This window comes from Cottoperca gobio, chromosome 6 (genome assembly GCF_900634415.1).
Source record: "Cottoperca gobio chromosome 6, fCotGob3.1, whole genome shotgun sequence".
NCBI classification, from domain to species: domain Eukaryota; kingdom Metazoa; phylum Chordata; class Actinopteri; order Perciformes; family Bovichtidae; genus Cottoperca; species Cottoperca gobio.
In genome coordinates, this window is record NC_041360.1 from 4,728,949 (window position 1) to 4,752,247 (window position 23,299).

At 43.4% G+C, this 23,299-nt stretch overlaps 1 protein-coding gene across 1 annotated transcript; it reads left to right on the plus strand.

Moving 5' to 3' along the window:
- The first annotated feature begins 1,245 nt into the window (after positions 1-1,245).
- On the plus strand, positions 1,246-22,292 carry slc7a5 (solute carrier family 7 member 5). Its single transcript, XM_029433999.1, has 10 exons — positions 1,246-2,067; positions 4,403-4,528; positions 16,321-16,426; positions 16,935-16,979; positions 17,096-17,219; positions 17,749-17,852; positions 18,020-18,116; positions 18,363-18,512; positions 20,074-20,251; positions 20,364-22,292. Exons 1-10 carry the CDS (start codon positions 1,488-1,490, stop codon positions 20,417-20,419), a joined length of 1,566 nt encoding a protein of 521 aa, XP_029289859.1. The 5' UTR covers positions 1,246-1,487; the 3' UTR covers positions 20,420-22,292.
- Positions 22,293-23,299: the final 1,007 nt, after the last annotated feature.

The window sequence follows — 23,299 nt, forward strand, 5'->3', positions numbered from 1 at the left end:
TGCAACAACACAACCACGTGTCAAAGTGAAAGCTCTGGCACTAAAGGCAAGGACAAGCTCAAACTACAAACTGAAAACCTCCCCCTATAGTCTGCTAGGAGGCCACCTTCTCTGTTGTACAATCTCAGATCTAGGGAATTCAATGGATGCAGTTGGTTAAGCAGCATTGATTCACACGCATTGTTGTGTTTTTGAATGTGGCCTGGGATCAGTTTCACATACAACTTAACTGCTTCTCTGTGTATCGTATTTCTATATCAACTCTTCTTTATCAACACGATCACACAGCTTGGTGCCCTGAAGTAAAGTTTTAACAGGAAGTCTTTGCTCACATCCATTTCAAGAAAGGCTTACAGTTACTTGCTGAAGGACAAAATCTACAAATGATTATCTGTATATTCATCTGATAAAAGGGAATAATTCACAGAAAGAAACCCAGAATCATACATCAAAATTTCTATTGTGTTTCAATGCAGAATCTCTGGATTTAGGGGGGAAATTTCCCTTTAAATAATGGCGCTTTTGTATTGTATGTGTTATCTTGTATGTGTTTTGATGCATCATTCTGTATTTGGTATACATGTTCTTAATGCGGGAGATACGACCTCCTCATATGTTTGCTCATATATCATTCAAAGCCTGATTCATATAACATTTGTATTCTTAAAACCTTTTTTTTTCTTTCTGATTTATGGAGTGATACAAAGAGATATCCAAAATCCACTCTGAGTTTTTTTATTATGTCAAAATAATGAAAGAAAGTGTGTAGAAAGTTTTCGGTCGAGGAGCGATGCAAAGTGACTGCTGCAAACAGAAACTTTACATTCTTTAAATTAGGCCTAGTGAGTAACACCCTAAAAGTATTTTACTCATGACTCTAAGTATGAGTATGAGGCTATGCAATGTTTGAAAGAGGATGGACCCGATCCGTAACAGAGTCTCTCTCTCTGAGGATACAACGCCATAAAACCAGTCCAGCTGGTTTGAGTGCCAGACTGGATTGATTCCATATTGTTGAGTTATTCTTGCTACTGTGCTGTTTTGCTGGTGCGTCCTTGTTGTTTTAAACAGAGATTATGCTTTACAGTAGACTACACTGGGGCCATCTGATACTCAGATCAGACACGAGTTGTGGGATTAGGTTTACGAGAGAGGAGGAGTAGCGCCTTCCGCCACTAGAGGGCGAAAAGGGACAACAGTGATGCAGACTGTGATGAGGAGGAGACGCCGGACTAAAAGCAGGGGCTGGCCTTGACGGAGGAGGGACAGCATTCCAATTTCCACAGTTTCTTTGTATCCAGACAGAGCAGAGGAACGAGAAAGCACGCTGCTCTGACTCAGACTAACAGACACACCGAGGACTCCTCGTGGTTGAGCCCGGCCGGCATCAGACCACACACCGGACCGACAAAGAGGACGAGAGTCGGCAAAGTGGGAAGCTTTGTGTACCCCGAGTGACGAACAAGAAAGAGGAAACTCAGCTAACGATGTCAGGGTTGAAAAAGAGAAACTCAAATTCCTCGGCAGACAGGGAGGAGGAGGACAAGCAGGTCACAGAAAGGATGCTGTTCCCGGGCGGGGAGACGGGGGATTCCAACAAGGGAGGAGCACCGGGAAGCGAGCTCAGCAGCCCTAACAACAAGGGAGGGGAGGAAGGGGTCGCCCTGAAGAGGACCATCACCCTGTTGAACGGCGTGGCCATCATCGTGGGCACCATCATAGGCTCGGGCATCTTCGTCACTCCAACCGGGGTGGTGAAGGAGACCGGCTCGGTGGGTCTGTCCCTGGTAGTGTGGTCGGTGTGCGGGGTGTTCTCCACGGTGGGAGCCCTCTGCTACGCGGAGCTGGGGACCACCATCAGTAAGTCCGGCGGGGACTATGCCTACATCCTGGAGGTGTACGGCTCCCTGCCGGCTTTCCTCAAACTCTGGATCGAGTTGCTCATCATCCGGCCGTCCTCGCAGTACATCGTCGCCTACGTGTTCGCCACATACCTCCTCAAGCCACTGTTCCCCGAGTGCCCGGTGCCGGAGAACGGGGCCAAGGTGGTGGCCTGCCTCTGCATCCGTGAGTATATCCATGCTCCCCGGGATGATGCAACTTTAGGTGTTGTTTGTAGTTGTGTTTGTTGTGTGCTGAGGTGTGCCAGCGGTAAGAACACAAATGTATTGAGTTACACTTCCTGTGTTTTACACAGACTGATGCAATTACTTATTGCTACAACTCGCATAACACAGTTTACATGGCTCAGTGTGATAGCTTACAGCCCACGTGTGATGCCATTGCCACATATGAATACGCGCATCACTAGCTATTTGTCTCATTAAGTGACACATATTAGCAATTAATGGAAATGTAATTTACGTACAGTATTCTCATTTACTTATTTATATTTAGCGATTATGTTTAATTTTCTCTATTTTCTCCTTTGATAATAATAAAATTTAATTCTCTGTCTTTTGGAAATGAAATAGGTTTAAATATGTTAATATATTGACTTATGTTCTGGATTTGACGGAACCAAAAAGCCACAGTGTTCTAAATATGAAATTAAATGTATTACAATATAAATAAATACATTAAAGGGAATTCGGTTGATTAAGTGACATCTTCGACGAGGAAACTCCCATTAATTATTTAGTTTTTGTTATCACCAGGGGGTAGTTTGATTTATTACCTTAGACCACACATTGTAGGTTACTAAATTACTATATTGCATCTTACTCTGCTATAAATTTCAGGATAACTGTATGTTGAGATATTTACAAAAACAGAGATACAAAATAGAGATATAGAATATGTCATCAATAATGTATGTGTAAGATATAACATGACACAATGAATGAGAAATGAACTGAATGTGATGAACAAACCGGTCATACATTTAGAATTCACTCAAAGCAGCTAAATAAACTTAAACTATAATGCTGTATTTAGGGCCAGTAGATGTTTTTTTTAGCATCAAAGCTCATTGTTAGCTAAAACAAATGCTGGTAAATAACAGTGCGTTTCAACTTGTTTTGTATGGAGTCTTAACAAGATTAAGGATTATTTGCTGCTTTAATTTGTTTGCAGCAGTCTCTGGTTGCACATGTTTTCTTTGACCGCTGGCGCCACACAACAAGTACCCCTTCTTTCACCTCACACACTGTGTCTCTATCTGAATACCTGATTAAAATGTCATTGTGTATGTATGTATATATTAATATGTGTGTAAGTGTATGTAGTGCCTGCTACCCTAGTCCCTACCTAATACCTTGAACAAAGGCTAAATCCTGACTGAGACCACATGACAAAGCCTTGGACCTAGAGGCGTGTGTGCATGCGTGCGTTCGTGTGTGTGTGTGTGTGTGTGTGTGTTTTTCACGAGGATTGCTCGCTTCGCTGTACATGTGCATGCCTGCAGTGTAGGCGGTGGGGTGGTCAGGGTCACTGTGGGGCTGAGATCCAAATCTCCACACACATTCATCTACAGCTCCATAGGTCTATTTTGGTGAGAGTTATTGTTCCATTTGACCTGTTTCTATGGGAATCTGTGTAATTGAGATCAGTGTGTTTCTGTGTGTTTGCTTGCACACATGCGTATGTTTGTGCATACGTGTACGAACACATATATAGCCAGGTGTGTGTGTGTGTGTGTGTGTGTGTGTGTGTGTGTGTGTGTGTGTGTGTGTGTGTGTGTGTGTGTGTGTGTGTGTGTGTGTGTGTGTGTGTGTGTGTGTGTGTGTGTGCGCGCATGCCTGGGCCAATTTGGATGCCAGCCTCTGTGTGCATGTAAGTAAGTGTGTGTTCATCCCTTTACTGTACTCAGGCTCCCTCTCTCTTTGTCTCGGTCTCTTTAACACAGAGCCTCATTGTGCTCTGTCTCGTCCCTCCGACCTGATTTAGGAGCTTTGAAGGGACCTGCTGCTTTAGTTAATCACTTTTTATGGCGTCCAGGAATCGGGGCTCCTTCAATAATGCTGTGTGTCTGATATGTGTGTGTGTGTGTGTGTGGTTACCATCTCTGTACATGTGTGGGTAAAAGAAAGAGGAGTGCATTTTATTCCACCAAGAATTCTAAATCTTTGAGTTTTTCTCCAGCTCCCAGTGTGCTTTGACAGCTGAAAATACACACATGCACACTCAGACATGCCTACATTGCCTCAAATTTGATTTAAAATTTAAACATCAATAAAGATATTCTAATGTCAAAAACACCTGCAGAAAAGTAAGTGCTTTATGTGCCTGATGAGAATTCCTTACTGAGTGAAGACGCCATGTTTGGAATTCAGTGTGTACATTTTGAGTGAAATAGTTTAACTTTGATGTGGTTTAAGGTAGAGAGCATAGAAGCCATAGAGCTGCTGGAGGACGCTGCTCCCTACAGTCTGTCTTAATCTCTTTCTCTCTCTCTCTGCAGTCTTGCTGACCTTTGTGAACTGCTACAGTGTGAAGGCGGCCACCAGAGTGCAGGATTTTTTTGCCGCAGCCAAACTCCTGGCACTTGGAATGATCATCATCATCGGCTTCGTCAACATTGGCCGAGGTGCTTCACGCATACACCTCCATGCACACAAACACACACATTCACAAGGGGTCATGAACATCTCACCACAAGTGACCTGTAAGCAACCTCTAAGGGTTGTGCATCAGCACTACAATAACATAAAAATAATAATGTTAAATTCAATTATGGTTTTCCAGCAGATTCACATTGTGAATATGGAATTAACATGTTAACATTAACACATTTCTGTTGTCCAAATCAATCCTTTTATATAAATTGTAGTTAAAAATAAATAAAAAATGTAATGTATTGATAAACAAATATATTGCTTAGTCCTACCAGCATTGTACCTGGATACAATTTATTCTCTTTAGTCCAGTTTGATTTCTGTATAACTATATTCATCAGTCAACAATATGCATTTTATCATAAAATCAGCAAACCAATTCTCACATAGTAGTGGTGGGCGATATATCCAAAATCTTTAACTGTGAAGTCAGAAGTGGTTACTTTGACTTGAGCAGTACTATTTCTTCCTATAGCGTCCCCCACACTCTGGTGGGGAATCCTCAACTGGAATTATGCAATCAAAGGCCTCGATTTCTCAATTACAGATAAATTAAATTGTGTTTTTTTTGGTATGCGAAATGTTTATGTGAAGCTAATTAAACCATGACAGCAATAATCTCATATGCAAAACACAGATAATTTTAAAAAGTGAATCCAGAAGGTTATGATGGCACTTTGTTCTGAATTTGAACCCTTGTTTGTGCTCTATATCTGATCAAATTCCAGCAGTGTAATCCCATTCTGGCTAAAGTTAATCTCCACCAGGCCTGTTGTCTTTGTTCCATGTGAGCAGTGAGTGTGGCGGTGGAGGAGCTGGTGTTTAGCTCCCTGGAGCCGGGCCGAAACCTCATTAAAGCCTCAGGATGTTGTGAAGTGTAGCCAAAGATGGGAGGACAGCGCAGACAGCAGACAATGGCTCTTAAACTGAACACAGCTCCTTTTATGGGAAATCTACTTATTAGCTGCAAGACGCCTTGGTCATACAAACCCTCCAACAGCCTGTTTGATCAAGCAACGACTTGTGTCCCTTTCACTATAGGTCATCAGACCATTGAAAGTTTTCTTAAGAAGGTATTTAATTATCACTAACACAGACGGGGAGTGAGCTCACGAAATCAAACTCTGCCCTAGAGGAAGGGTGCCACTCTAAACCAAGACTTTGGGGTTCAGAGGTTCATAGAAAGTAGATTACTATGGTGTGTATTATTCAGGGGAGACTACAGGTGAATGTTAACATTTTATTTTATTTGAATAGATATCACCAGTTCAACTCCAGTTGATTACTTACATTAAGACAATTATTTTTGTGTTAAAAGCTTTGAGAAATGTTATGTTTAAATATGCTAATGAGGCTTTATCTTATTAAATGAGTGCTAATTTTCACACATTTTTAAAACAGATATCTGAACATTGGTGATTCATTTTGTTGACATATTAGAAGCAAAGGATTTTACTGAGGGAATTTTGGATTTCGCGTTTCACTCCAGAAATCAGTTTTTGCAATGTTATTGGAATAAAATGTTCTCTAAATCATTCTCTGAATGATATATGAACAAACCCCTCTGTAAGATACGTTAGAATATAGATGGGAATGAAACTGAAATGTTTTCTTTATGTTAGTGCGAGACAACAGTATTGTAAAAGACACTATTGTAAATGGGGTGAAACATTTTTAACTCATATAAAGTCGTTTGAAACCTCCTCAGTTGATAACTAACATTTATCCTCTTTTTTTTGTATTACAAGTTTTCTTAAATGTTATGTTTTAATATGCAAATGAAGCATTATCTAACGCTACATTTTGGTGAATTTAGGAGAAATCTCCAGACGCAAATGGACAAAGTTTGTGAAATAAACATAAAAATTATATTTTGGATGTTTTCTGGCATAATATCTCTCCGCTTCCTTTTCAGTTGTAAAACAAACATTTACCAGGTACCTGCAGGCTTGTGTCCCCTGCAGCCCGTGTGTTTGCTGCCAGACCCGGTTGTGCTCCTATGGCTGGCTCTCTTCATGTGAAGCTGCTGTACTGTAGAGAGACACGGAGGCAAATAGAAAACACAAGGAAACCCAATAAAAGGGATGACAACAAGCACGTTTGTTGAATGTGAATGAGTCTGCATGAGACACAGACTAAGTCTTGCAGATGAAATATAATCAATCAATCAATTGTGTTATAGATTAGTAGCTGGAAGTTTTGTCAGAGTTGTCAGGAAAATAATTTGTTGTTGAAAGAGAGAAATGTCCCTGAGTTTAAACTGAGGTGGAGTTCAGCTGAGACTGACGGGGGATTGTGGAGCTCAGCTGTGTGTTTCCTCTGTCTGGAGCACTGAGCTAACCTTTGACCTTTGACCTTTTACCCTTTGGCCTTACACCTGACATTTACCCTCGCCGAGCTGAAGGATTCTGCCGTGTAAATCAGCAGTTTTTCTGACAGTCTCACTTGAACTTGTACTGCAACACCAAACATACAGTTTAAAGGTTAGAGCATAGCGCAAAATCTACAAAATGGTCTAGAATTTGACAGAAACCAGAAAAGTATTTAAGTACAGTTTATTAGTAAAAATGTTTTACTACCATTCAAAGTTTTACAACACATGTCAGCATTCACCCATTCATACAGACTCGCAGTGTTTAACATTCACAACTTGGGTCCACATAACAAGTAGACTGGTGGAGGACCACTCTACCTCCCGAACCACAGCCGCCCCAGAGTTACCTGTTCATTACTGTGCTCTTTCTTTTTCAGAACTTTAATTAACTACTGCATGTTAAGAAGTTGGTCAGCGTTCTGTAATCTGTAATTTACTTCTTGGCTGCATCAAAAGTTTTAGATTTGCCTTCCTGAAACCTGCTGATGTTTTGTTAAAATATATAAAGCACAACTTTTACTTTGCTGCTGGCATTGTATGAAATGTGATGGTACCCTCTTTATGGCACCAAGATTCAACAAACATTTTATATTTATATTCTTTAGGAATGAAAGACAAAAGAGGTGTATTCTTGATTTAAAAGGTCCAATCCAAGTTAAATCCTCCATCACAAACGGGCATAGTGGGCTGTTAGTGCGGAGGTCAAAGGTCACAGGTCTCACATCAGCTGACTGGTGGGAAAACGGGAGCTCAACACTGACTGGAATTGTTCAGGAGTGGACCAGAAAGAGATGGAGCTGAGGGAGGAGGTTAGAGAAATGAAGGTGGGGGTGAAAGAGAGGGAGGGAGAGGTATGTGGTTTCAGAGATCAGTAGCAGAGTTTGTCAGTTAGCCTAAAACCCAAAGTTACTAATAATGTCCCCATGATAATTGGCTTGTAACTATTTTGTCTGTTCTCCTGAATTCCACTAAATCAAGTTTGATCCTAACTAAGCTCAAACTGATCCTGCTGCAGTTCTTTCTTCAGGAGAAGTAGGACCTGTATCCGCCCTTTATTCTCTGACTCATCTTAATCCACATAAATTGAATGCAATCCCGGCCTCTCTAATACCTGTTTAGGTGTGTCACTGGAGCACGAAGAGTAATTCTACTCATTTGTAATTCTAGTCTTTTACAGTGCTATTTCAAAAGGTAGCTTTTCTAACACATTTAGCCTCGCGGCATTCCTAAACCTTTAACACCAATCTTTTTCATCACACTACCTCTAATAACTGTTTATCTGAGACACCTCAGATTATCTGGATATAGACAAAGACTGGGTGCGTGGCTGTGATTACATCAACAGACTCACCTGACAGGGTGTCTTCACTGGGTGCTGCTATGGCTGTTTGACATTTGGAGTGGAGGTTATTGAGTGATATATAGGTCTGTTTTAGGGAAGGGACGATATAGGATTTTATGGCAGATTGCAACGAAAAACACTTACAATAAATTGATCGTGGTGATCGGGATAACCTGGAATATCATCACATCCCGCTCGCTATCATGGTGTCATGTAAGAAAAAGCAGACTCGCATTGCTATTAGTTTTATTTTATTTGATGCTTTTTTTAATGCAGGGGGACCTCATGATTTATGATGACCTTATTTATGATAAACTATTTTTGTTATTTACTGAATTAGATGCAGGTTTTCAGTCTAATTGAAATTGGATTATTTAAGTTTTTAGAAAAACAACTAATTTCCATTGCACAGTCTGATTAAGTTATTGACATTAATGGAACATTTCATACCAGTATCATCGCGGGAATCAAATGATGTAAAACTGAGCAACCACTCAGTCTCTCAATTTGTATGATCATGGAGAGAAACAGTTTTCGTCTTGTGTCATGGTGATGTGAGTTTGGTTAGGAAAAACCCAACGGACAGCACACACACTCTGCTCATCTCATCCTGATCCTGATCCTCAACTATTAGCCAGCTCTGTGGTCAGAGTCTGCTGCTGTCTGAGATTAGAGAACAGTGTAATCTGATTATCTGCAGTAAACCCCTGCTCTCTCAATCTGACACCTGCCCACACTGTTTGTAACTGAAGCACACACAGACTGATCTCTTGTTGAATTTACCTCTGATGTACTGTAGTTTCAGCTCTAATTGAGGTATTCATGCATGCAGAAGTGTGTTTGTGAAGCGGGAGGGTTCCAGTCTTCTTAGCAAATATTCTGAAACGTGGAGAACGCCATTCACCTCAGTGTTAAGTAAGAGGAGGGCTAAACCATGTTATACCTTTAACTGATCCGCAGTCTTTGAATCTAAACTAAGTCACTGCAAAGGATGCACCCTTATATTTGACTGAGTTCCACATAAAGCGAGACCTTTAAAAATGAAGAGAATTACTTGTAATTCTAGCCCATGCAAGTAGGGAATCAGGGAAATATGTAACATCGTAACCTTTCTTAATCATGTGTTCAAATAAGTGTGATTTTTGTTGAGGTCCTGCTCTCTCTACATGTCTGTGATAACGGTGCCATCCAAGTATTTTCACCATAATTCACAGATAAAGACTTTCACATGCTCCTCATGTCTATGGCTTTGGTACAGGCAGTTACCATCCTCATGTCACTGTGCGAATGAAGCCAGAGCCATTAGCTGATTAGCCTAGCTTAGCATAAAGACTGGCTGTAGGGGGAAACTAGCTTTACTCAATGTTAAAAAAGACACCTTCCTAAACCTGTAAAGCTTACTAGTTAACAAAATGTTTCTTGTTTAATTGATACACAAACGGAAATTGAAACATGACAATTTGTGGTTTTAGAGGAAGCTACTGGGTAGTTTCGTCAAAGTTAAAGCAGGTAAAACCGCAAATCATTTTCGGTCATTTTACTACATTTCTGTTTGTGTATTAATTAAACAAACAAACATAATATGTTAATCAATAAGGTTAATTATTTAGACAGCCAGGCTAGCTGTTTTCCCCTGCTTTCAGTCCTTATGCTAAGCTAAGCTAATTGCCTCTGGCTTCATACATATCGCACAGACATGAGAGAGGAGAAGAAAGTGAATATGTGTATTTGTTGAACAACTTCTTTAAGGTATGCTTTGTAGAACAGGACAGTATTGCACCAAACCAATGAGGCCCAAGTAAACAGTCATTGTACTTTTTAATGCTAATTGATTCTATTAAGTGCCTAAATCCTTCTAGTTTCTATTAGTAAACCAGGCATCATTTAAAGGAATACTTTGCACACAAGATTACAAGTTGTATATCAGTTACTCGTGTTACCTTGGATTCTTGAAGAAAACGTAGTTTTTCTCGCATGCCTCCAGGGTGAATGAAGAATCCAATAACACGGGCCCAATTTATTTAAATTCATCAAGAATTTGTATTTTTTTTAATTGAGTAATTAATATACAAATGATCACCAAGAGATAGGAACTCAGGTTGTCTTTTTCTTTGTTCATAGTACATGTGCACCTTTTTGAGTGTGGGTGTTTTGCATGGTGCATGCATATTTCATTCTGTGTGTGTGTGCATGTGTCTGTCTTTCACTGCCTGGCACTGGTATCATGTGACCGGCTGATCGCAGCTCTGAGTGCTTCCTGAGCATTGTGGTGGAAAGTGATCTGGGAGCAACAGGAATAAAGCTGTAAATTGCAGTGCAAGAGTAAAGTTGAAACAAAAAGGATTGAAGTGTTTGTCTGCCACAAATTATTTACTAATACAGTGTCCTCATCTATGAATGCTGAGCAGAACAGGGTTAAAGAAGAGTAAGAGTCCGGGAAGATTCAGACTTTACCACCTTAAGAAGCTGTGAAGGAACAAATCAAAGGTTACGTATGTAACTACGGTTCTATGAATCCTGGATGACCGCCAGAGGCAGTGCTTAACACTGAATACGTTCCGTCTCGCGCATGCACACGTGTGACCTCGGATGACCCCGGTCATGTATAAGAACCGGTGTCATCGACGAAATCAGTCCTACAGAATCTTCTCACGAGATTCCGAGTGACTAAGAACTCTGGCGGTCAGAGGCAGTGCTTAACACTGGATGACTTATAACAACAGAGTCGCGAGGAATCTCAAATACCTACCTCATAAAGGTGGCGCAGAGGGACTCTGCAGAAGAACCACGCCTAACGGATGAAGGGTGGCTACATTGACCCTGCAAAACCTGGAGAATGTGCTCGGTGATGCCCATGTGGCTGCAGCACATATGTCCTCCAAGGGCACACCTCTCAGAGTTGCCCATGATGTGGAGACACTCCTGGTGGAGTGGCACTTTACTCTGGGCGGCAGAGAACGGTCATTCGCCCTGTATGCATGGGAAATTACATCCACGATCCAGTGGGACAGGCGCTGCTTCGAGAGAGTGTAGCCTTTCTTAAGACTACCGTAACAGATAAAGAGTTGTTTGGACTGTCGTATGCATGCGGTATACATATGCGGTATACCTGATATAAGCAACCTCAGAGCTCCTTTAAGAAGAGGGATACCAGCCTGTGGCTCCCCACTGTGTTATGTTGCGAGGAAATAGAAGCCACATACACCCTAATGGTAGAGGGAGACCGGCCACCGTCTAGGAGGGACTACAGAAACTTGTAGGCACAGAGCAATGTACTGGGTCCCTGTTTCGATCTGTACACCAGTCAGAAAACAGCTTCCACCTATTCTCGTACTGCCGACGAGTAGACAGTGCTCTTGCATTCAGAATAATCATTTTGACAGGCTCTATGCATTTAGACAGCAGTGGTTCAGGTCCAGCGGCCAAACCCACAGCTCAAGGCGGCAGGGATTGGGATGCCAAATCCGACCCTCCAGGTGTGACAACAGGTCCTTCCTGCCAGGGAGACGCCAGGGCGTCCCGCAGCAGAGTCTGTGGAGCAGGGACACCAAGTCCTGGCTGGCCAAAATGGGGCCACCAGAAGAAGCATGTGGCTCTGTCAAAGCACTCTGAGAAGTGTCGGTAAAATCAGAGGAAGGGGTGGAAAGGCGTAGAGAAGAACGTCTGGCCACGTGTGAGCCAGAGCGTCCTGACCCAGAGGGCTGGTCTTCTCCGTCAGGGAGAACCATAGGGGACAGTGGGTTGACAGCTTCGAGGCAAAAAGATTTACCTTTTCCCTGACGAAGAGCCCCCAGATGCTGTGCACCACCTCTGGATGAAGGTTTGTGGCGGGAGAGGAAGTCTGCAACATTGTTCCGCTCCCCTGGTATATACATTGCCTATATGCTGGTCAAGCAAGGGGCAGTCCACATCAGAAGAGCCTGGGACACTTCCAGCAATCATGCGGATTTGGTGCCCCCCTGATGGTCTATATAAAAAACGGTTGTGGTGTTGTCCAACCGAACAAGCACATGCTTCCCTCTTGTATGTATGGCAGGAAGTGCTTGAGCGCTAGGTGCACAGCCCATAGATCTAGCACATTGATGTGCTCTGTACAGTCTTGGGCAGACCACTGCCCCCGAGTCATCCTGTTCTGCCACACCGTCCCCCATCCAGAGAGGCTGGCATCTGTTGTAATAATCTCTCTGCGGGAAGGAACAGTACCCATGGGCACGTCTCTTGACACATAAGCCCTCTCCCTCCATGGGGATAGAGCAAAGAGGCACTGATGTGACACCATGACCCTCCTGTGTCTGTGGCACTTGGCGTCCAAGTGGAGGCCGTTTAGCCATCTCTGCAGGGGGCGCAGTGACAATAAGCCCAAGAGACGCCAGTTTGCCCAAGAGGCGGGAAACAGAATGTAGGGCAAAGACCTGCCTCCTCGGAAGAGGGGCAGACGTTGAAGGATGTCGTCCACGCGTGAGAGCTCTTTTTTTGGATAACTCCTGGTTCAAGGCTAAGGCTATTGTCGGATTGCTTATGATGGTAATTTTGACCCGGCTGAAGGCAGGGGGGCGGCGTCGGAACTGAAGCTTATACCCCTGGGCTAAGGTGGAAACCATCCATGGGTCTGAAGCTTGACCTTCCCAGTAGCTAAGCTGCTGGGGAAAAAAGCAGACAGCCGGCCCCGAGACCTCAATCCCGGTGGGGGCGCGAGCATAGCCGCGATTGTAGTGGGCCGGCCTCCCAGTGGTGTGCTGAGGCCCCTGGTGCCTACTGGAGTGAGCTGGTGGCGGCCTCGGGGGGGCAGATGTGGAACTCCATAGGCTCCATAGGGGGGGGAGGACACACGCATATCCCTATGAAGACCCGAGAACTGCTGTTTGGTCTGTCTAGCTTGGACAGTCTGCTCTAGCACATGTTGGGCAGCTGAGCCGAACAGCTCCCCCGGTCCCACTAGGACAGAACGCAGGGTCCTTCTACAGGCAAACTCTGACAAAGGTGACAAACGTGGCGGCGAGTTTGACCAAAGTGGACATCAGGCATCCAAGTTCTCTTGACATTAAGGCAAATGCTTGCGTCACTGAGGCTGGTGGAGGAAGCGCCGAGAGCATCCTGCTGCAGGGAGGATGAGAGGACGAGCATGAGATGAGAGAGGGAGTTGCGCACCTCTGTATCATAAGCCCTAGAGAGGTCATCAGTGACCCGACATTGGGGTCGAGGGTACCTGGCATTCTGCCTCAGAACTTCATCAGGGGAAACTATGAGGGAAGCTGGCATGTGGTCAGGGCCAAATTCTTGCCGCATCCTGCAAGACAGCCAGGGTTCGGCTGTCAGGTGGGAGATGGGAGAAAGCCCTAGTGTCCCTCCAGCATGCATGTAACTCCCTCAGATATCTATCAGAAGGACAAACAGAGAAAGTGGTGGGTGCTGGAGTACACCTGAAGAAAGCACTAGCAGACGTCGATTCTGACTGCTGTACATCCAGTTGCAGGCAAGCCAGCGCCATGCGAATGACAGCCCCCATGGAGCAACGAGCCGAGGAACAGTAGCCAGGTCCGCTTCTGGAAGCACAGGAGGGCTCCTCTTCATCGTACTCATTAAATTGAGTGGCTGAAGCTGCCATCGAGACAATATCCTCCTCCGGAATTAAGTTAGCCCTGGTTGGAGTGGGTGCAGCAGCACTCTCCGTACCAGCACCAGAATGGAGAGCCAGGAGGTGTGACCTCATCTGGGCCAGCTCGGTAGACAGCAGGTCCATCCTAGAAGACAGTTTGCTCAGACTTGGCCTTCTTCTTGGGCGGAGCACCTGCAGTCTCTGTGGCGCGACGCCTAGCATGAGTAGGTTGGGCTTGAGTCAACTACTCAGACAAGGGATGCTAGCTTCACCCATCTGCTCCACCTCAGCCAGCCTAGCAGCCCTCACCGCACGAGGCATGATGGTGCAATTCATGCACGGGTCCTCAGAGAGGCCCTCCCTCAGATGCTCGAGGCCAAGGCAAGAGGGGCAAAGGTCATGGCCGTCTTCTGGTTGAAGAGGAACTATACAGGTGTTACAGCCGGGAGAGCTAAACATGACTATCATGCAGTAGAAAAAAACTCACTAGTTGCTGAGGACTGCTGCGAGAGCACTCCTTGTAGCTCTAGAACTAGGCCAGGGAGCAGTATATGCAGTGAGAGGGGAGGAGAGCACCTTCACTGCTGCAGTCTGTAGGTTAGCGTGAGCTAGAGCACACTGCTAACTTGCAGAAAACCAGCGTAGGAGATGCCGTACGCCCACAGTTGAAATGACGGCAAGCTCCTGCTAGCGGTCCACCAGTTAGATTTGAGCGAGAGCACTCCACTAACTGAAATGAAAAAACAGCGGCAACCGTAATGTAAATCATATAATTTAACAGCTAGATCTACTAGCATTAGTCAACACCGAGCGACACGCTCCAGTTGGCAACATACATTTTTAGCTTGTTGCAAAACTTAACGTTCTCACCACCAATTAACTTGACCGGAGTCCGCCAGTACGAAGGTCCAAAATTGGTGGCACAGTTTCCTCTTGGAGAGGGACAGCCTGTCGCATCTGCTGGAGGGCGAGTAACCCGCAGCTCCGACCAACGCGGTCGCGAGGCTACAGCGACAAACTTTTAAGTAATAGTATACTTCCTGATTAGCTCAAGCTAATGCTCAGAGAGTACTCGCTTGCGTCTTAGCGAGAAGAAATGAAGGACTGAACAGCTTCATCCTGCATTATAAAAGTATGCAGGTAAAACAACCACTACTACTTGAACAATAGCCAGGTATCAGGAAGAAAAAAAAACTGAATTTGACACAAAACTATTACAACTACAACTATTAGGTATGTATGATTGTTAAAATTAAAGAAACAAAACATGGAGAATTGCATTAAAAGTTCCTAAAAATAACAGAAAAACTGATCTCTGATGCAATACTTCCATTAAAGAATCTGTCAGGCTGCTATGTAGAGCAGCACCAGATGTGGCAATGGGATCTTGGGATGCTGTGGTCACACATCAGCCTGTTTGTGAGGAGGGCATTTAGTCACATGAACAGCACAGTGGCTTAAGGCTAACCCTCCCAGTACCAACACTGCCCCAGGCTGTTGGTTTAGCAACCGTCGCTGTGTCTGAGAATGTGTGTGTGTGTGTGTGTGTGTGTGTGTGTGTGTGTGTGTGTGTGTGTGTGTGTGTGTGTGTGTGTGTGTGTGTGTGTGTGTGTGTGTGTGTGTGTGTGTGTGTGTGTGTGTGTGTGTGTGTGTGTGTGTGTGTGTGTGTGTGTGTGTGTGTGTGTGTGTGTGTGTGTGTGTTGTGGAGAGCAGCTCCGTCAGGAATGTGCCACAGATCCCCTCAAACCAGCAGAAATCTGGAGGTCTGTCACCTGATTGTCATACATCCCCACAGAAGCTGATGAATTGAAATCACATAGTAAAACTCTGCCATCCCTCATCTACTGTTGCTCTGCCCTTGAGCAAGGCAATACAGCGTTTCTCTATCTCTCCTCTTGCAGTCCCTTCGCACTATATGACACATATTTTCTTTATTGAGAGTGTTTCAAAAATCATTCTGTTTTTACGCCATAGGCCTTTCATCATTACCCTAAAACTATTTGATAGATTATTGCAAATATATATAAGCACAAACTGTAAAAGAAAGGAAAAAGTACCAAGCAAAATAAAGCATACAAACTAACAGGAAAAAAGGGAATGCATAAATGAAAAAGCAAAAACATCCCAGAGTAGTCCCTCCTGTCTGTGATCCGGGGGGGGCCTTTGGTCGATCCGCAGTCTGGGTCACTTATTGACTGTCTCAACCTGTCTTAACTCCATTACATTCTGCAGTCCTTCCCTGATCCACATACCGAGACAGATTTAAGTTGACCGTTCCCCCCCCAAAAGGCTTTTCGGTGTGTGTTAGTGTGTGTTGGGCAACTGCAGGTCATTGTTTTTCATTTATTGTCCCATATTTCGGGTTCTAGCTGGTAAACTTGCCTGCAGAGCAATAATGCAGACAGAGAGATTTTTTGTCTTAAACTAATTATTTCTCCCTCTTCTTCTCCAGGTGGCACAGACGGTCTTCTCCCAGAGAATTCTTTCCAGGGGTCCAAATATGAGTTTGGCAGCATCGGCCTGGCACTGTACAGCGGTCTGTTTGCTTACGGCGGCTGGTGAGTTAACACATCGACCTCCCTGTGTGATCAGGATGCTCTGCGCTGCCTTCTCATTATCTAGTGTCCAAGTGAGGATCAGGCGTATTAAAATGTTATTTCTGCTCTGTTAGTGACCACTCGTGGTGGAAGGGTGGACATATCTGTTACCATGAATCAATACTTTGGACGACAACATTCTGTTAATCGATAACATAAGACTCTGAATGTCCATTAGGGATAGTGTTGAATTATCACTCAGCCTACTTCCTAGTTTTGTTTCCCTCCTTGGTGTTGAATGAAACGGAGGATGAAATAAAGTCAAAGATTTTCACTGTTAAACAAAAGAAAAAAGATTTCCTTGTCTAAATAAAGTAGAATTTTCTTGTTATGTTTTGTATGCAGTTTGGGAAGCTCAACTTAACCCTCATCCTTTTCCACTCATAAATGAACACACAACAGTTTTATTCTGTACAGTGTGCATTATATCTGTTTTGCTGCCTCTGATTGTTGCCTCCTATGCTTACAGGAACTACTTGAACTTTGTCACTGAGGAGATGATTGATCCTTACAAGTGAGCATTATTGAGCGACTTTTATTGTATCGTTTGTGATAAAATACAGACTTGTTTGCGGAGGAGTGGTTGATGGCCTGTAGTTGTAACTAAGAATGTTTGTGTATCTTCTTTAGAAACCTTCCCCGCGCCATCATCATCTCTCTGCCCATCGTGACAGTCGTGTACGTTCTGACCAACCTGGCCTACTTCACCACCCTCTCCCCTGAGGAGATGCTTGGCTCAGAGGCCGTGGCTGTGGTGAGTGCACACATTTGAAGGGTGCCAAATAAATTTTTTATAATCACGGGTGGACTATGAGACAATGGGCCCCTCGGCCCAACATGCACAACGCCCCAGCACTTCTTATACATACAGTATGAGCAAGACACAGACTTTATAGTGGTTGAGCATTGTTTTGTTGTTGTTTTGTGTCTCTTTGCAATTGTTTTTTTGTCTTTATGTAGTTAGTTTTTGACTGGTTGTAGTCATTTTGTGGTTGTTTTGGCCCTTTTCATAATCATTGTGAATCTCTTTGTAGTCTCTTGGCAGCTGCTTTGAATTTCTCTAAAGTTGTTTTCGTCTCTGTAGACATTTAATGTTTCTATGTGGTCATTTTGAGTGTCTTGGTTGCTAAGTCTCTCTCTCTCTCTGTGTGTGTGTGTGTGTGTGTGTGTGTGTGTGTGTGTGTGTGTGTGTGTGTGTGTGTGTGTGTGTGTGTGTGTGTGTGTGTGTGTGTGTGTGTGTGTGTGTGTGTGTGTGTGTGTGTGTGTGTGTGTGTGCGCTTCAGGATTTTGGTAACAAACACCTGGGTCCGATGGCATGGATCATCCCGGTGTTTGTAGGTCTGTCTTGCTTTGGATCTGTCAACGGCTCTCTGTTCACATCATCAAGGTAACACACACACACACCAAATAAAGTACATTGAGAATATCTAACCAAGTTTCAGGAAACAGTGAGAACACCGGCCTAAACACAGAATCGTATCATGGGTACAAAAAGCATTGAACGTGATGATTTATCTTTCATCCTCAGTATCCATGTCTTTCCTTCCCTCTCAGGTTATTCTTCGTGGGTTCCCGGGAGGGTCACCTTCCCAGTCTGCTGTCAATGATCCACCCCACCCTGCTGACCCCGATGCCCTCACTTATATTCACTGTATGTTCTCTAATTTTCTAATTCACTGTACACTAAAACACCAATATCTTACACTATGAGTTAAGCAAATTGGATAAATCTCTTTTAAGTCTTTAAATTCTAAGGGTACCACTGCACAAATGTACAGTGGTAATGAAGCATTAGGATAACGCTGCTGTGGGATACGTGTAGATATGTTTTGCTGCTGTCTCTCACACAGCTGTGATGAGTTTCTTTCTTGCATTGTTTCTCTCTTGTTCTCTCCAGTGCTTGATGACGCTGCTCTACGCCTTCTCCAACGACATCTTCTCCGTAATAAACTTCTTCAGCTTCTTCAACTGGCTCTGCATCGCCATGGCAATCGTTGGGATGATGTGGCTCCGTTATAAGAAGCCAGAGCTGGAGCGACCAATCAAGGTGAGCCAAACCTGATGCAATCAGAACATCAGGAAAAAAGCAGTACTGCTACGTGGATATGACTCGTTGCCGACATTCGGACGATGATCGTAGAGGAACACTTTAAAAGTGGACATGAAAGTCTGACTTGGTCTTTGTCCCCATCGACTCTCGCTGGAGTTAGCTTTGGCAGCGGTAAATATTTCTTCTGTGTCTCATGTGAAGAGAAAAAGATCCATTCAGCAGAGCTCAGATGAATAAAGACTGAGATTAAAGCACAGACGGGAAGCTGTGTGTGTGTGTCTGTGTGTGTCTGTGTGTGTGTGTCTGTGTGTGTCTGTGTGTGTGTGTGTGTTGCCTCCTGACTAAACTTCTTGCTGCAGGACTCTCAAAAACACAGAACACCATTGTGCTATTGTTGCACTTTGTTTGTGTGTGAGCGTTCACGTGTGATGCTGTGTGTGTGTGTGTGTGTGTGTGTGTGTGTGTGTGTGTGTGGACAGTGGTGGCACTGTCTCTCTGCTGAGCTCTATCTCTTTCTTTCAATCTGCCACTCTATTTCTTGCTCCTCTCTTTGTCTGTCACATTCCTGCTGCTCAACAGATCTGGAGCGGAGCTGGCAGAGAATCACGCAATTCCATTTACTAATTCATCTCTTTGGTTTAAAGAGATGCTGTTCATCAGTTAGCTGGTAGATTCATGACACCTTCAGTTAAGGTTCAGTCTACATGGCCAAAGGTACGTGGTCACCTCAACAACCCGCTCATGAGTGATTGTTGGTGGGCATTAACCTGCTGCTTTAACAGCCTCTTGGAATCTGGCTGCTGGATTTCCCCCTTTCAGCTACAAGAGCTTTAGTGAAGTCACACACTGATGTGGACAAGTGTGTGTAATGTGGCTTTTCACCACATCAACGTAAAGATCTCACAATACAGCCATTTCTACATATGGTTTCCCATCTCATTCATTACATTACAGGTCATTTAGCTGACGCTCTTATTCAGAGCGACTTACAGTGAACTAACTACAGGGACAGTCTCCCTGGAGCAACTCAGTGTTAAGAATCTTGCTCAGGGGAACAATGGTGGCAGCCCTGGTATTGAACTCACAACCTTCTAGGCTATCACCACCCCTGTTTCAAATGTCAAAAGTGTTCTCCTTTTACACTCTACATAGCTTTTGTAAAAGACACTTGGGTCAGTCAGCTGTGACTTGAAGGGTTTGGTTGGGTGTGGTCTTAAGTAGCTGTGATATCTCACTACAGTGTGCTGATGCTCTTAATCGCTTTCTCACCGAGAGTTAAATAAGAATATTGATACCACTCACATATCTGTCCATTAAGTAGGAGGCTAGAGCAAGCAGCAGGTTAGCTTAGCTTAGCATAGGACAGGAACTGGCGGAATAGCCAGGAGACATTGCTTTTTGGCGCTTTGAGCAACACAAGCCGAGTGCATCTAGTTCCATTATGTTATTAGAAGGCCGACCTCTCCAACACTCTGCACCTCACACTAAAACAATCCAGATTGATTTGGGAGCTGGTGAAATCCTCACTTCTCATGATTTTAAATCTTTTACCCTGCAGGTGAATATCCTGCTGCCAGTGAGTTTCGTGCTCGCCTGCCTCTTCCTCATCATCGTCTCCTTCTGGAAGACTCCAGTGGAGTGTGCGATCGGCTTCGGCATCATCGCCACTGGAATTCCCGTCTACTTGATTGGCGTGTGGTGGAAGAACAAACCCAAGTGGATGCTGAATGGAATCTGTGAGTACAACAACTTCCACATCTTCACACATTTGACTCTAAGAAACTGTTACTTCACTTGGCATTGTGGGTAATCGCCAATCGTGTGTGTGTGTGTGTGTGTGTTTTGCAGCCTCAACCACAGCCTTGTGTCAGAAGGTGATGGAGGTGGTGCCTCAGGCGACCTAAAGGGCCCAATACTCAACAGCCACTGGCCAATCGGGTTGCTTCAACTGTGACCTCCGGGCTCTGACATCACAGCTGATGAAGCTTGACCTCTGTTGACCCCTTTCACCCCTCTGTCTGTGTGTCTCTCTCTGTGTGTGTCTCTCTCTCTCTCTCACACACACCCTGTCTGCAGGGTGCTGATAAGGACCTGATGGAGACAGAAACGCCTGAAGCTACCGTGTCTTTGCGGTCTTCAACTGTTATTCTTTTCTTATGTTGCTGACATTTTTGGGTTGTTATGCAAGTATGGACTATTTTTAGTCACTAACTATCCTTTGTAGGTTGTTATGCATTGTTTTTTTTAAAGACGCATTTCAATTAATTGTTTTTATTTTACTGTTGTGTTTTTTGTGTGAATAAGTTCATGTAAAACATCATCCCTCATCAGAAAACAGGTTTTAGCAAGTGTAACTTTCAGCTGTGGCAGTGTTGTCGGTGGCCTGCAAACGGCTGTAAACGGAGCTCTCAGAAGTCTAAATACTTTGCAATCTGGAGCTTCTTTTTTTAAATCATGCAAGCATCCACTTTTTATCCCCTTGAACCAACTCTTTGCTTTCAAGTAGAAGTTAGAGTTGTCGCTAAACAAGATTAGTTTAGTCAGATATTCATGAAGCTTTGTGTTGGAAACCTTTAGTCTTCTCACACTTTTACAGTCGTCTATGGTGCTGTAGGAAGTGAGTGGTGTTGACTGAGGTTCTTGGTGTGTAAGAGATGTTATGTTTTCACAGTAGAAACAGTATTTTGTCAGGCTAACTAAATGCCTCAGAAAAGGTGGAAGAATTATAGATAGAAATCAAACATTTCAGTTTTTGTTCAAAGCCTATTTTCATTGCACATTTATCTACAGCAATACTAAGTAGACATGTGCAAACTGTGTGCAGTATACTGATATCTCCTCACAGGATTTCTGGATATTGGAGAGTAATTGCTGTTGAACTTTGCATTGCGTTTTAAACCATTATGGTAAGATTGACAGAGGTGCCATATACAGTATGAGAAATTGTATTTTGACTTATCCCTGAAAAGTAGGTCAAAATTCAAAGTAATGCTATTTTCCTGCTGTTGGTTCTTTTTTGTGTCGGCGATCTTATTTTCACTTTGGGGATCAATATCTGAGCGTACTGAGCCCGGCTCGCAGAGCGCCATTAAGAGACTATATACTTTAATAAAGCCATGTAACTGTGCACACAGGTGAGAGCAGAGTGTTGTGGGTGTGTGTGTGTGTGTGTGTGTGTGTGTGTGTGTGTGTGGGGGGGGGGGGGGGGGTGTATGTGTGTGGAGGTTGGAGGGGGGTTTCTGCATTGTTGCTCAGTCAGTTTCTCGTATGTTGTACTTCCTGACTAACAGACATTTGTTATATTTGTGTGTGTGTGTGTGTGTGTGAGATGGAGAAGAAATTGGAAAGAGATTTATTTTCGGGGGGGCAGAAGGAGCATGACCGTATGAACGGCTAGTTTATATTTTTCATTCATTCATAAGTTTTTACTTTTTTCACACACAGCAACAGTTGCAACAAGAAGAAGTTAGTGCTGTATTATTAACGTCGACCCTCCTCCTGGCAACGGACCAAAAGTGCACGTTACCGTGGCAGTGCTGTGTCCGTAGAGACCGTGTGACGGATGCAGGAGGGGTAATTGTGTATGTTTTAGAGCTAGAACATTTCTAACACTCCAGCCATCGCACAAAGCAGATGGGGCACTAACCTGAATAGGACTAGAATGTTTATTTATTTATTTTTAGAAGACTTGTTGTTTATTGTTATTAGTCCCTCTAATTTGTTTTCAGGGCATTTTGTGGAAAGTGCTTTACAAATAAATCTTGAGGTTTTTTTCCACTTTGTCTTCTCTTGTGTTTGATTTTGGTCTATATTTTTTGTCTTATTTGTTCCCCTTTTATTTCTTATTTTAATTACATTTTTCAAATGTGTTTAAATACCAACAGAAATCGCTGCGAAACGATCAACTGCCAAAAAATACCCAACGTGGTGATGGTTTTGACTTGGTTATTTTTTTATTAAAGCTGTGCTAATCAATATTTCAATATAAACAATGGATGAAATATCACTTAGTGACAAACCCACAGTTTTGCGGCTCAAGTGTTCCTTGTTTTCAGTGAAAAAGCTCTGATAAACCCGCTGTATGCTACCTGACCAGCACCAAACAACACACTTTTATTTAAAATCCATACAGGTTTGAGGAAGATGAGGGTGAATACTTGTTTCCAACTTGTCCTTGATTTCACAGCCTTCGTGTGTACAAGCTTCTTAAAGCACCTCTCTTAATTAGACCATTTTTTATATTTTTTTATTAAACATTTTTTTCCCCCACAAATTTAAATGTCTTTAAATACACATTAACATAAATCCAACATATTGTAGTGAACGGATGAATGGAGACAGAAGACGTTGTCTTTCAGTCAGTAATGCACACATTCAGTATTAATTGAATAGCGTAGTAATGAATGCACAATAACAGGGTAGCTATGTTAATACATGGCACTAGGCCCAGTTTAATAATAGTGTTTGTTATGCAATAACAACCTCATAACCTCATTTCGGCTACAAGAGGCTGAAGTGCACCAAGACCCCATGTTCTAAATGGGACTAAAAGCATTGATGTTTTCTTCAGGTGAGTTTTAATTTATCCATGCCTCTTATGGCCAAAATGAGTATTACAACATATATACTTAAAATATTATTATTATTTATTTTACGTTTTTTCACAAATTGAGAAGAAAAAGTAATTATTTTTCACCTGTTAGGTCTGATTTGAGAGCATGGATACTGATGTGAGGTGATGTGAGTTGATCTGTACTGCCGGCTAGATAAAACAAGCTGCTTGG

Bases quoted from the DNA above. Each gene is read 5' to 3' on its own strand.
- slc7a5 (XM_029433999.1), top strand. From the start codon at position 1,488: ATGTCAGGGTTGAAAAAGAGAAACTCAAATTCCTCGGCAGACAGGGAG. The intron at 4,529-16,320 runs GTGCTTCACGCA...CTTCTTCTCCAG, and splicing joins CTTCGTCAACATTGGCCGAG to GTGGCACAGACGGTCTTCTC. The intron at 20,252-20,363 runs GTGAGTACAACA...TGTGTTTTGCAG, and splicing joins GTGGATGCTGAATGGAATCT to CCTCAACCACAGCCTTGTGT.